We start from the raw sequence: 13,458 nt of genomic DNA, 5'->3' as shown, positions 1-13,458 counted from the left end.
GCTGAACCTTTTTAATAGTGAATTTTTATCTGCATATTTAAACCAACCTTTCCCTCTACTGCATCAGTAGTTAAAAGCCAGCTGTAGGGAACTGCATGTGCTTTTGATAGCAACTCTTTGAGAACTGCTCTTGTCCCGTACGATAATTCAACGGACTGGGACATCTTTCAAGAATGCATATTACATATTTTTTTTTTAATGTTGCAAGAAAATGGTGCATCGTTTAAATAGCTGACTGTTTTAAAGGGAGCTGTCGTTTGTCCTTAGCTAAATGCAGAGCAAGGGCCCGCTTTGCCAGGCCTTGAAGCCTAGGGAGGGATCTCCCTAAGTGGTCATTCAGGTCTCTTTAGAAAAAGTTAATGTGTTTTACTTGAAGGCAAAGTGCCAACTCTTCCCTGTCCTGTAGTAACCGCATCTGAAACCCGGATGCTGGAAAACTGTTAATGAATTGCAGTGTTCAAGGAAATGCAAAAAGAGAAGGGCTGACTTGTAAAAGGGAATTCAGGGACATAGCCTGGTACTAGTAATGTCAATGGTAACACTTGCATCCCTCCTAAGGAACGTACATTTCACGCTGTGTTCATAAAGCATTGCCTGTAGTACAGCCTAGATTAGCAGAAGCTTCATTCAAATCAGTATAAAATTAGTAAGAAAGAACAGGAAAGATCTAACGTGCAGTTAAGCCAGGGAGGATGTTCAAATTTTAGTACCCTGGGACAATGTTTTCAACTCTTCAACATTTACACGGAACTCAAATCTAAATCTTTTATATTGTCATTATTATTATTAATAGAGTAATCTGTGCGTATTATTTCAGGAATTCCAAAACAGTTTATTTCTTGTTTGATCTTTAAAATTTTCTATGATTTTGTTACAAATTCCATTAATATTTTGAAATAATTTTTTTTTGACTGGAATTTGAAAAAAAAATACTTTAGAAAGCTCTGAAATGGGTCCTTCTGATGATTTCAAATTCCCTCTTCCTCTCCTTCCCCTCAAATTTTTCAGACAAGGAGATTCACCTGAGATCAGCCCATCTCTCCCTCTCCCCTTTTCAGGGGGGCCCAGTTGAGAAATAGATTCACCAGAAAAAATATCATTCCACTGGAAAATTCCTTAGCAGCCCAAATTTTAATTCCTAAGTGTTAGAGGACTATGAGCACAACGGGAAAAGTTAGTGACGGCAATAAAAAGGTTGGAGAAGTTGGCAGAATGGGGGAAAACAAGTAAGAAAAACTTTCCTAAAGATGAAATGTACTTCATTTAGAAATATTGCCCTGCAGCTGAACGAATGGTGAACCCTGTCTCTGAGGGTATTTACAATTAAATTGGACAAAAACCACAATGAAGAGCAATGAAGAGGTAGACAGCAAACGGACTGCAGGACTCGGTCTTTCTTTTTTGTTTTTTTTCCTCTCCTTTGCATGTTCCATGCAAAGTGCCCAGGCACAGACATCCCTCCCCGCTCGCCCTGCCGACACCAGAAGCAGCTATGGTGGCAGAACCAGAGCAGCACAAACAAGAAAACAGAACTATTGAGATCAGTTTAATTTCAAGTTTTTTGTTTGTTTGTTTTCCCCTTCTAGGTCTCCCTGTTACTGTCTCCCCCTGTAAAACTGTCCTCCCTATCTTCTAGGATGCATCTTCTCTGCAGCTACACTGAAGTACCTGGACCGTACTGATCTGCACCAGTCAAGAACATGTTCAATATCTCATTGCGGTGATACCCCAATTTTCTATTTGTTTAAGGAGAAGATAAGTCTCCTTTGGAAAGTTTTACTCATCTGTTTATTCCTTAATTCAAACCTCCCTCTTCTTCCTAAAAGTAAACGCTCTGCAGGTATAAATCCCCATAGCTCTATTAAAGGCAACGGTACCAATTTACGCTCTCAGGCAACTTGGCCTTGGGTTTACAAAACCTGCACCTTGAGTAACTGCCTGAGCACCCGTGCTGAGTAAATATAGCACAGCCTGCTGAATTTTCTCCGTGACTTTCTACTCAAGAAACTGCTTGGAGAGAGGAAAGAGGAAAAAAAAAAAAAACACTCTTCTGCTTTTCATAATGCCTAATCTTTTTCCCCATTGGCATCCACCAGATGTTGCTTTGGATCAGAAGATAAATATTAAAACCTAAGAAGGAACAAAGCAGGCTGTTTACGAGATGGATTTTCTGATGTCTCTCAAACACTTTAAAAAGATGGGAGGAAGGGGAGGGGAGGGACACTAGAGATGCTTTGATAGACGCAAGGAATGAATTTCACAACCCAGCGGAGCGCTCTAGCGGTCTCAAGGCCAAATTGCTCCACTGGCATCAACTTAAGAATTAGAAATTTGCTCTATCGTCAGTATATCATCCGGTATGAGCCAATTTTGCAAAAGGCGAAATACCTTCTGGGAGGATATTGCTCACACTTGGGCCCACATAGCTGCTAAACAGCACTAACCTGACAAAGAGTCCAACAAAACGCTTCCAGGATGGGTTGATTCCCCCCTGGGACCGCTGAGGCTGGCCGTCGTGGCACAGGTACAAGTAAGATACAGACTGCCTCTGGCGGTAGGAAGCCACCATGACCTGGACGTCACATTTGATGAAGGTGGCCCCAGCTTCTCGGCAGTCAACCGCAGGGTGCGTCAAGCCACAAAGAACGGCCAAAGATGCTGCAGAAATAAAAGGGGAAAAGTAATCTGGAGAAGTCTACACACCATGAAAGTTACGCAGATTTTGGTTACTGATAGTTATTACTGTGGATTCGTTGTTTGGTACATCTTTCCTAAGAATGAATAGGTCTCCATCCAACTTCTTCATCCCCTATTGCTCTGTGTGTGCAAGCATATGCCTTCCCTCATGTGACAACCATCTAGATGGCCACTACGATCAAATAGCCCATTATGGGAAGAGATAACAGGCACAAGGTCTTGCAGCAGGGAACTCTGACTGCTTCTATGCTCTAGCCTGGCTTTTGAAATCCACAAACAGGTTTAGTGAGAGCGTTGCCACAGCTTGCGGAGCTTCTTCTAGGGATGATCTGGGAGATCTTGCTTTGTACCTGACTGTGACTAGAGATTTGGTCAGATTTTGACTCCATAGGTGTGGTAGGAGGTGTGAAGGGAGCAGATGCTTTGCTTTGAGATGTATTTAAGGGACAAGTTGTGTTAACAGAAGTTGGATTTTCTTATTCTAAATCCAGATGAAAAACCTAACAAAAAATTATGAACTGTCACTCTGAATTTCAGATAAGTTGAAATTTTTGGGAGAGGAGAGAGGAAATAAGGAAAAGGAAAAGAAAAGCTTTAAACATTAAACCATGCCAGAGATCAAGACTGCTTCACTAAAAAACCCTGAGCATGTAAACACTTCTGGACAATTTTCTTTAATGCTGAACTAATCAAACAGTTGTAATGAACTACTGAAAGGGTTTGTGGACAATATTACAGTCTGCACTGTAGTAGTGAAGAGCGTACATCAAGTATCAGTAGAGCAGTCAAGAGGAATTTTTCAAAAAGGGATTTGCTTTGTTTGTTTGTTTTTAAATTCTAGTTTGCTCCAAAGGTTTCTTGTTTGCTGGGAAACTGTCATTGTCAATGAATGTCTTATCTCCTAAGCAATGCTGGAAATGCATTTTGAAATGGTAAAAATATGAAATTGCTATATTACCTGTGTTAAAATAGTTAGGGTTTTGGCTAGAAATGATTATTTTATTTTCAGATATTTATAGGGTGTTTTTGAAATGTTTTTATCTACTTAATGTTTACAGTATCTTTCAAATGGTAAAACCTCGCATTTCATCTGCTCTAAACTGAAGAGTGAAAGTTCACAATATTTGCAATAATGCTTTTGTCTGGATTTAGAATGAGAAAAAGTTACCCACATCTTCACATTTTTTTGTGATATGCTAAATCTTTTTCCTTCCCAAACCCAGTCATGACTGGCTTGTTCAGCATCTATTCAAACACAGCAAAATACAGTCCCTGCCTTAAAGATCTCATAGCCTACGTACGAGAGAGACAGAAACAATATACAGAAAAGCCTACAAGAATGATGGAGCCGTGCCTATATTTTGCTTTTATTGTCCAGAAACGGTGTCTAGAGAAACCAGAGATGTTCTATACTTGTCTCCTATTTTCCTGAAGGCCACGCTTCCATTCCCTTTGACATTTCAATGGCACTAGATACCTGTGTTTTAGCAAATGAATACCAATCAAAATACTACAAACAACTTGCCTTTACAACATTTTTACCTCTGCCAGAACCAATTGTAGGATTATCTCCAAAGGATATGGGATGTATGCTTTTTTTTTAGCCATTGGATATGGGACTGCAAACTTGTCAAAACTAGGAAAGATGACGGAGCCCAAAGCAGTCAGGGCACTAGCTTTTCCCTCCTCTGAAAGTCCATAAATTTACCATGGGCAGAAGGGGAATTTGTTCCCCTTGCGTAAAAGAGTGTAGAAACTCCTTCTGCCTTACTGGTGACATGAAAGGCTTTAATATGCTCAGATGTGGTAACGAAGACCACACAACTGCTTTTGATGAATAAGCAACTAGCACAATATTAAAGGAAGATTACATTCACATTCCACAGTTTTTAAGAAAAACAACAGGTTGGTGAACTAATCAAAAGAGGTACTGGGTATTTCTTTTGCAGTCTTGAATACATCCTGACAGTTTTCTTGTGTCCCTACAAGAAAAACAGCTGAACCCGGTTCTGGGATGAACGACCCACAGAATCTCAGGATCCAGATATTTTCCTTACTACCCTGCTGCTGTCAAAGAACTTGCCTAGTTAACGTAGGTCACTAGAAGATATTTCCTGTACAGCCCTCAGAGCTCAGCAGAAGAACAGCCCTTGAATACCCTGGAAATGTTATCTGGTAACTAAGCGTTTCTGAAGGGCTCCAGTGCCCTCATCTCGGCATTACCACACCTGCAGAAATATAAAGCCTTGTGTTTTGCCAGCTGCTGAAACCATTTTTAACTCAAATCAGGCAAATGAAGGTATTCATTTTTTTAATCTTAACTAAACGTCACAGTTGCAAAGGGTTGTGAAGAGATCAGATCAAAGTGCGAGAAGCCCCAAAATCAAACCTAAAACCACTTTCTCCCTCTCTGGCTGTAGGAGAGAGGGACCTCGTTTCCACATGCTCCCGTCCATCTGATGAAGATACCTTGGAGAGGCTCCAAATCTTATCCCTTCCTTGGGGATCTCTGGGATTCTGTTCTCCCCTTGCTCCCAGAGGATGTCGTAATCCTTTGCTCAGTAAGTTCTGACCTTTTATCCCCCTTCCTCCAACCATTAAATGCTAATATCCCAGGTGCGTATAAAGGTGCCGTTATCTCCTGCCACAACAGTGAAAAATATCAGCTTCTTTACACACTTTATGTTCGCTATAAGGATAGAACCTGCTAATCACACTTGATACAATCCCACCACTCAGAGTAATGCTTTCAGCCCGTTACAGCTGCTCTTTCGAGATCAGACAGAGTGACAGCCCGATCTCTGCATATTGGTAATGGGCTAGGGACTGCCTGCCCCCAACCCTGTCTTTGAGGGATACTGCGCCTTAAGTCAGGATCCTGGGATGTTCAGCACAAGAGCTTTGTCCAGGTCACTGTTTAATAACAGCAGTCGGATGTGTGATGAGACTAAAACCTACCAGAGTTCCAAGGGCGGCTGCCGATTTACTGAACAACAGCCCAAGGTGCCAAGCCGTGCATTCCCGGTTACTTAACAGCTGCAAAGCATATCATTAACATGTGCTTAGCAGAGAAGACAAAGGTTAGAAGAAAGGAGAGGGAGAGGAAAAAAAAAAAGAAACTTGTTAAGGTCATGAAGTCCAACCTCTGCCTATGAAGAATTGCTTCCTATGAGACATTCATTTTGCGCAGCTGAGTTTTAGAAGTCCCAAGAGGTGATATGGCAAGCATCTATTCCACCGCCTGATAGATCTCACTGTCAGAATGCTCCTGCCTTGTAATCAATATTTCTCTCTCTCTCTCTTTCAGTTCTGGATTTGAAAGACAGAAGAGACCATTTGGATCCTTAGGTTTGGTCTCCACAATAAGCATTAGAGGCCCTAGCTGCTATTCAGATCCCAATGGCCACAGCACGTCCCCTTCAGGTCTTCTCCACTCACTCATACAAATCAGCCAGTTTCCCTGGTTTCATCCTCTCTTGGTCCTAACTCACTGCATCTCCTTGGTGTATTTGCACCTCTATATCCAAAGCACATTCCTCCCTCTCCTGCTACCCCATAAAAAATATTGGGCCAAGCTTCCTTTTAAACCAGCCTCATTTCATTTTTAGCTCTTAATCTAAATCCTTTTCCCTAAACATCCACTTTTACCAATGTAATCTGGATAACAGCAGGTCCAGGATTTGCTTACAAAGATCCCAAGTGCTGTAACTCCAAAAGCCTAAAAGCAGGCCTGTTATTCCAAGCATACTGATGAAGGTGGCCAAATCACACTGAGCTTTTTCCCTGATGGATCTCTTCATCAGTTCACTTCCTTTTAAAGGCGTCTTCCTTGCCCTACCCTCAATGTCAAACATATAATATTCAGTACTGACTTACTGTAAAACATATATACAGTGCTTACCCTAATACTGCCCAATAGGAATTTTCAGCTATTTTCTCACCAGCCTAAAGCTTCTTGCTAGTCTTTCCATCTTTCACAGGGGCACAATTCAATCCCACAGATATTAGCTGTGTGTTCTGTAAATTTAACCTGGGCTAAACAGAATCCACAGCTGTATTTGCACTAATCAACAGCACTACAACAACAGTAACAAAGAAAGAACAAGAGAGAGGTAGAGCTCTTGGGATCAAGCCAGTTACCTCTATACCAGAGTTTTTACAGCTAGTGGATTTTTTTTTTTTTTCCTTGAAAGGAGTCTGGTTTTGTAAATTTTACCATCAATTTTTTAAGCTTTAGGGATGAAATTGAAGTTGAAACTCTGTTTTGATTGTTCTGCAGGTTGGAAAAGACAACAATTTTTGTAGAATTCTTTCAGTTTGCGTTCCTTTTCAGTATTGAGTGCACCTAGGTCTTTCTTGTCAATGATCAAACCAAACCCTTGCTGCAGCTCCCCTCAACAGCCATTCCTAAGGACAACCCCATGGGGCAGACTCATGAGTGGATCCTACTGAGACCTGTGGTTCTTAGAAAATACTGCCATTAAAGGGGAAGAAGTCACATTCCCTGTGTACAAAGCCTTGTCCCACAGACTGGATCCCATGAGCAGCCTAGATGGACTGATTGGGGGTTCCTACGGAAATATCTCTAATCTTAATAGGCCAGACACAGCATGACCTAGTGCTGAAATCCCAGGGCAGCGAGCTGCCACCTGACCTCCAAAAGTGCTGGAGGGGAAGCGTTTCCGCTTAAAGGCGTGATGCAACAGAAGAAATGCATCTTGAACACGTCTCATCACCCAGGACGTGAGCAACACCAGGAAATATCAAATGGTGTCCAACCTGCCCACACCAACTCCTGCACTGAAGGATCCCATGGACCTGTCGTCCTTCACAGCTTGTGTTCCTGCATCCCCCAAGTCACTGAACGACCTTTCCCAAATGGACATGCTGGCAAAGGAAAGGTCTGAGCACTAAATGTCCAAGTCAGAAGCAGCAAACTTCCCTGGGCAAACAGCAACAGGTAAGCTGCAAGGTTAGACTGGACTAACAGCATTTAAGAAATCCAGTCATCTCCTAAATATTGAGGATGTGTAGTCCCTTAAATATACGTGGCATAGAAATACCCACACAGGCTGAAAAGCAGGCTGTTCTTTACACAAATTCATAACACAGCTTTTGTAGATGAGTGTCACATATAGAAATATGCCAAATATGCCTATCTCAGGAGTGCAAATAGCATGACAAAGACTTTATAAGAACACCTGTAGGGCATTTTTTTAAAACACAAAAATAACATTGTCCTGTAAATATATCTTTGAGTGACATAAGAGAAACGCTTTTGCAACTGGACTGCTGAGTTTGGCAAAGTTGCCTACACACAAATTTGCGCTCTGTGAAATCTGTGACAGGAGGAAAAAAGGTTGTCTTGTAACTGGACCTGTAGTACTCAAAGCAATAGCGTGTGTCCCGGTTTGGTTAGCAAGGTGACGCATCCCGTGCAGAGATGCGACCAGGGAGCCGGAGCAATCAGCATTCGCTTGCTGACATCTAGTGTCAGTAATAAGCATTGTGGCTCTGCCTGTAAAATGTTTTTCCCCAGGCTCCCTCCGCTGCCTACCACTCAGTGAATTTTGAACACAGTTATTAATGTTTTCACAGTTTGGATCAATTTGATTACATTTTATCCCGTTATTCTTCCTGTAATAACCAGCGTGCTCTAGTTTATGTTCTGATTTTTTGTTTCTTTTGCAGCATTCCAGGGCCATGCCTTTTTTTATTCTTTAACAATAATCACCATCACCATCATCATCGGTTCTCTGGACTGTGCCCAGACCCTTTTCTAAAAAAGGAAACTCAGCCCTTACAGCCTCTCGGGTACTTCCTGTCTGAGCACTGCAGGTTTGGGAGCCTTCCTCCCTCCCCGTCCCACCATCTTTCCTGATATTCCTCATGGATGAGGAAGGGAACCGTTCAAAATGACAAAAGTAAATTTAGAATTTTAGAGTAAATTAGGCTGGAAAGGACCCCTGGAAGTCTGTATTGCAAACCCTTACATAAAGCAATGCTAACTATGATGTTGGATTGGTTTCTCAGCAACTTACCTAGTCAATTTTTGAATATTTCCAAGGATGGAGATCCCACACCTTTTTGGGCAAAATCCTGGCAATTTATCATGACAGATACTCTCATAGCCTCCCTCCTTCCAGGCCCACAAAGGAGAAAAGGCCATAGATCTTTGGTCACCTGTATGACCGTAGAACTGTAAGGATTTCTGTAGTTTTCAGGATGTTTTCTTATCTTCAGAGCTAGGCAGGGACTAAAGCATTACGCTCTCAAGTGTTGCCTTGCCACAGCACCACAGCAGGCAGGAAGGCTCTGAAAATAGCATTTGGGGAATGGTATATTTCTCAGGGAGAAATTTAAGAGTCTTAAATTCTACCTTTTACAGATTTTAGGAGCCTAATTCTGTGCTGCCAGTGTGGGAGGAATGAAATATCTCTCATATGTCTGTGTCACCACTATTCCCAGAAAATGCCCCTTCATAAAGGCCTCCTTCAGAATTAAGGCAGGGTTATTTCTCTCTCTGAAAAAGCTGGAGAGCATGGCAGTGCTCTCTGCTGTGCCTCCTCTCAGCAGTTGAAGAAGATGCTCTGGCTGTGGGATGTCCCCATCTTTCTCTCAGGGAATCTAGCTCCATACTTCCACCTTCCCAAACGCATGAACTAGCCACACTATATTATTCATTTACCCTCTCAGTCATTCACCCGCTCCTGCAACCCCACTTCGCCACTGAAGCTACACCACCACGTAGCCTAACATAAAACGCATGGGGACACAGAATAAGGACATTTAAGGGACTTAAACGCACTAGATCAGAAATGATGGCAGAGAGGAACTTCCCAACCCCACAACCCTTAGACACTTTTTTTTTTTTTCTTTTTAATATGAGCAGTTTGAGGAACCAAAGTGCTACAAGGAACTGCTGATGCTGTGCACGTCTCTTATACGCTCACAAAGTATGTGTGGCAGCTCTGGCCACAGGCACACAGTGGATCTAGTCCAAAGCCCATGGCCACTGATGCGAAAACTCCCCAGGAGGACAATGGATTTTGAACTAAGCTCAAGAACTCCAAGTCAATGCTATTTTGACTCCTCTTCCTTCCCCAGTGAGTTTTAGGACCACCAGTGCTGCTTTTGCTCTCTTTCCCCGGGATGGGATACAATAAGACCCCTCACATTTGGTTCAAGATAGGTTTTTAGAGAACATTTTTAACACAGTACCAGGTTTTATATCTTAACTGACCATGTAAGCGTGGGGCAAGGCAGCTCAAGCCAGTTGTTGTTATGTTGCCCAGAATTTCACAAGGGGTGCCGCAGATGGTGACCGAAGTCTGCCCCGGGGAAAACCCAGTTCCACGCAGGTGAACTGTTCCTCCATTCAAGCCACCTTAGGAGAAAGAAAAGAAAAAAGAAAAAAAGAAAAGGAGACTGATGACAGAGCCCAACGGCCAGCTATCAGTAGGAATGGCCCAGTTAGAACTGAAGAGGACATTCACTTGAACATCACAGGTGGGTCTGCGTGGCTGGGTACACCCATCATATATTCAGCCTCTGTGCGAACTCCAAGCAGAGTTCGGAGTTTGCTAGCTCATACAGCACAAACATACCATAGTCTTCTTTCTTTTGTATCCATCCAACTTTAAGAAGTGACTACCCAAATATTGGAGCCCACTGCATAATCATCATCTAAATTTCAGCCAACGGACCTCCCCCGTGAGGTGACAGAAATCCAAATGATCTATTGTCTGCGTATTTTAAAAAGATAGAGACAGAGCCGATGGATAAGCAAATCACAGACCACTAGCTACATAATTCCAGCAAAGATTTCCTCCCATAATCTTGTGTATAAGAGACTGACTTCAGTATTTCTAATAACATGGGGTATTTTTTTAACTTACAATTTTTGCTCTCACATGAGCTACCCACAGTCATGGCATCCCTCCACACGGCTGAACACTGTGGAGGAGCTGCAACAGCCCATCGTGACTTACCCCAGTTGTGACGCACAGATGTCACTGATAGGTGAGAGAGGAACGTCAAGTTGGAGGAAGCCCAGCCCCTGGAGACATCCAGGCCCGACACATGGTACTCGCCAGCAGGGAGCGGAGGAGCTGAGCACTGCAAAGTAGACTGAGTGATGGTGATACCACTACAAGCAAGGTCCCCAACAAATACGTGGATGTTGTCCATCCTTGTGACCTGTGATACAGTCAGTGTTAAAAGCTGCCCAGTTGGCATAAGTGAAAGGAAAGCTGGGGTGAACTCCCCACTGTAAGTTATTCTTCCAAGATAATAGGTGATGCCATCTACTCTTAGCCTCAAAGCACTAGTCCCGTTGCCAGGAGGCACCGTGCACTGGATAGCTGTACAGGTGACATTGAGGACAAGACAAGGATGACGATCAATGAGAACAGAAGTCATGCTCTTTCCTTTCAGTGCTGAGCCTGCTAAGGTGAGCAGGCCTCCACCATTAGTACTGAAGTTTTCAGGGTAAAACTGGTGCACTTGAGGCATGACAGTGAGAACCTCGGATGCCCTTCTGAAGCAGGCTTGCCCACTTCTCCCATTGGATATGGAAATGTTGTGCTTCCCTGGGGCAATGCAGTCTATCTGGCACTTGATGCTGGTCTCATTGCAGAAAGTTACCTTGCAGACAGCCTGGTTGTTCACCTGTACCACAGGGCTCTCACTTAGCCATGCCAGTGTCTGTCCCTTGATCATCACATAGGTGAATGTCCCATTAGTCTCCCAGGTCACCAAATCTACAAGGGGCGTCCACTGCTCACGCAGGTGGAGTGTACAGTCTCCAAGGCAGACACTACTGATCCCATTGACAGTCACTGTGACATTAAGAGCCCCAGATGCCTCAGCCACCCTCTCATAAGGTAAAGGGTGGGCCCCTGGAAGAAGAAAACACCTAATGACGTTATTATCAGAGTTCTGAATCTCACAGGAATAGTTACCTTCCAGGCTCACCTGTACCAAATTCCTCCTGGATTTCAAAGCGGTACCAGATATAACGAGTACCATCCCACCACAAACTGATCCTTCTGTTGGGAATATGGACGTTACCCGTGGAGTTACTGTAAAGGACTGCAGCCTTGCTGCTACGTGAGCATATCCCAGCTGCCTCTGGATAACCCTAATGGGGTAAGTCCCAGGTTCCAGGTTGTTCAGCGGTAAGAAGCACTGAGAAAGCACTGCAGACTTGTTGCCACGTTGAAACTCAAGCTCACATTCACTGTCCCCAAGTCTAGCCACAGATCCAGTGATGTTTACCCCCCAGATGCTCAAGAGTAAGCTGCTGTCTGTGACCTCCGTTTCAACAGTAGTAATCAGAGGAGTCAAAGCCCTTTGATAATTGAAGACAGTGGTCCTCTTTGCAGAAGGAGCCTGTTGAAGTGACCTACTGCTGACGAGTACATTTACCCTGACAGAGAGGTCTTGCGAATCTTCATTAGACAAATTAGCCGCTGGTGGGGTCAGGCACCGAATGGTCTCTTCTGCCAAGTGGGTAATCACACAGGCTTGCCTATTCATTGAAACAGAAACCAAGGCAGGGTTTTGGCTAAAGCCCACTCCTGAGATTGTCAGCAGTGTTCCACCTAGGAGTAAAACAAACAAATGAAGCAGAAGGACATTATGCAGGAAAGGAACTAATGACTGCCTCTGAGAAATCACAAACCATGATAAATCTTATAAGCATGGCAAACACTCTTATCCACGCTAAACAGAAGAAGAAACTAGGTCTTTTTTTTTTTTTTTTTGGGGGGGGGGGGAACAAGATAGTTGGACACAATAGCAGTCACATAACAAGATAATCTTAAGAGAATAAGAGGCTAATGTATAAGATAACCAGGGACAAATGAGAGTAGAGGGCCGCCACAGACCTGAAGAACATCCCTGCAAGGAAACAGACACTGAACTTTTCAAGGAATAGGGCTATATAGAAAGGCAGGTGGGAAGACAGTAAAGGTGGCTATCTCCTAATCTGTGTTCCTGCTGCATACAGGGAAGTAGAACTCAGTGCTATTTCCAAGTTAAAAAGCCAATACCCTACAGCTTCTTTCAGTCTTGAATTCTAGCTGGACATTCAGGCAGAAATGCTTGTGCAGCAACCAGCTTAGTGTAACCTCCAAAATAATGAGTTGCTCTGAGGTTGCCAGCAGCACCATCAGATTTCCGATGCGCCCATGGTCACTTGCACATGAGAAGGAGCTCCCTGACTACAGAAACTCGTATTGTTGAATGATCCCAGCCTTAAGCCCTCTCCTACCTACAGACTCTCAGTCTGCACAGTTTAAAATGTGGATAGCAGAAAGGAGAAGAGAATAGCAGGTCCCTCACCACTGTCAAGGGCAACTCTGATCACGGCTTCCTGTGCATGGGCTGGAGGAAGGCAGGCTGTCTGCTTTCTGCTAGGAGTGCCTGAACTTTTTTCTTCCCTGGGCATGTACTTATGACCATGGCAGAGGACAGCAAATGGGTAAAGAGACTTTTGAAGTGCACCGGTAGGATCATTTGTGCGGAAGAGGAACTCACAAAGAGTTAGAAACAAAGTTATGACCTCTGTCTGGGGCTGTCCTTGTGTCTAATGTTGAAAGCTGGGAGAGTATCATAGAGAAGTATGATCGCACACTGCTTCATTCATATAATCTCCCTAAGGCATCTTATATTTGGAGCACGCCAGGAGAGAGTCCACCTTTAGTCTGATCCGGCTCAGTTGTTCTAGGATGTGCCCCGGTGGAGCACCCCTCTCCA

The 13,458-nt window shown here is 43.5% G+C and overlaps 1 protein-coding gene across 6 annotated transcripts in view; it reads right to left on the bottom strand.

The window, feature by feature from the left end:
• Nucleotides 1-13,458, bottom strand: part of PKHD1 (PKHD1 ciliary IPT domain containing fibrocystin/polyductin) — a 280,498-nt gene that overhangs the window by 213,385 nt on the left and 53,655 nt on the right. For all 6 annotated transcript variants that reach the window (XM_068936956.1, XM_068936955.1, XM_068936957.1 and 3 more), the window contains exons 32-34: nt 10,689-12,302; nt 9,941-10,084; nt 2,445-2,658 (exon numbers count right to left, since the gene is read on the bottom strand). In XM_068936956.1, coding sequence (XP_068793057.1) covers nt 2,445-2,658; nt 9,941-10,084; nt 10,689-12,302 — 1,972 coding nt within the window. The remainder of the gene's footprint in view (nt 1-2,444; nt 2,659-9,940; nt 10,085-10,688; nt 12,303-13,458) is intronic.

The sequence above is a fragment of the Struthio camelus genome, chromosome 3, assembly GCF_040807025.1.
Source record: "Struthio camelus isolate bStrCam1 chromosome 3, bStrCam1.hap1, whole genome shotgun sequence".
NCBI classification, from domain to species: domain Eukaryota; kingdom Metazoa; phylum Chordata; class Aves; order Struthioniformes; family Struthionidae; genus Struthio; species Struthio camelus.
Note: the sequence above shows the minus strand (reverse complement) of the source record. Positions and strands in the feature narration are given on the sequence as shown.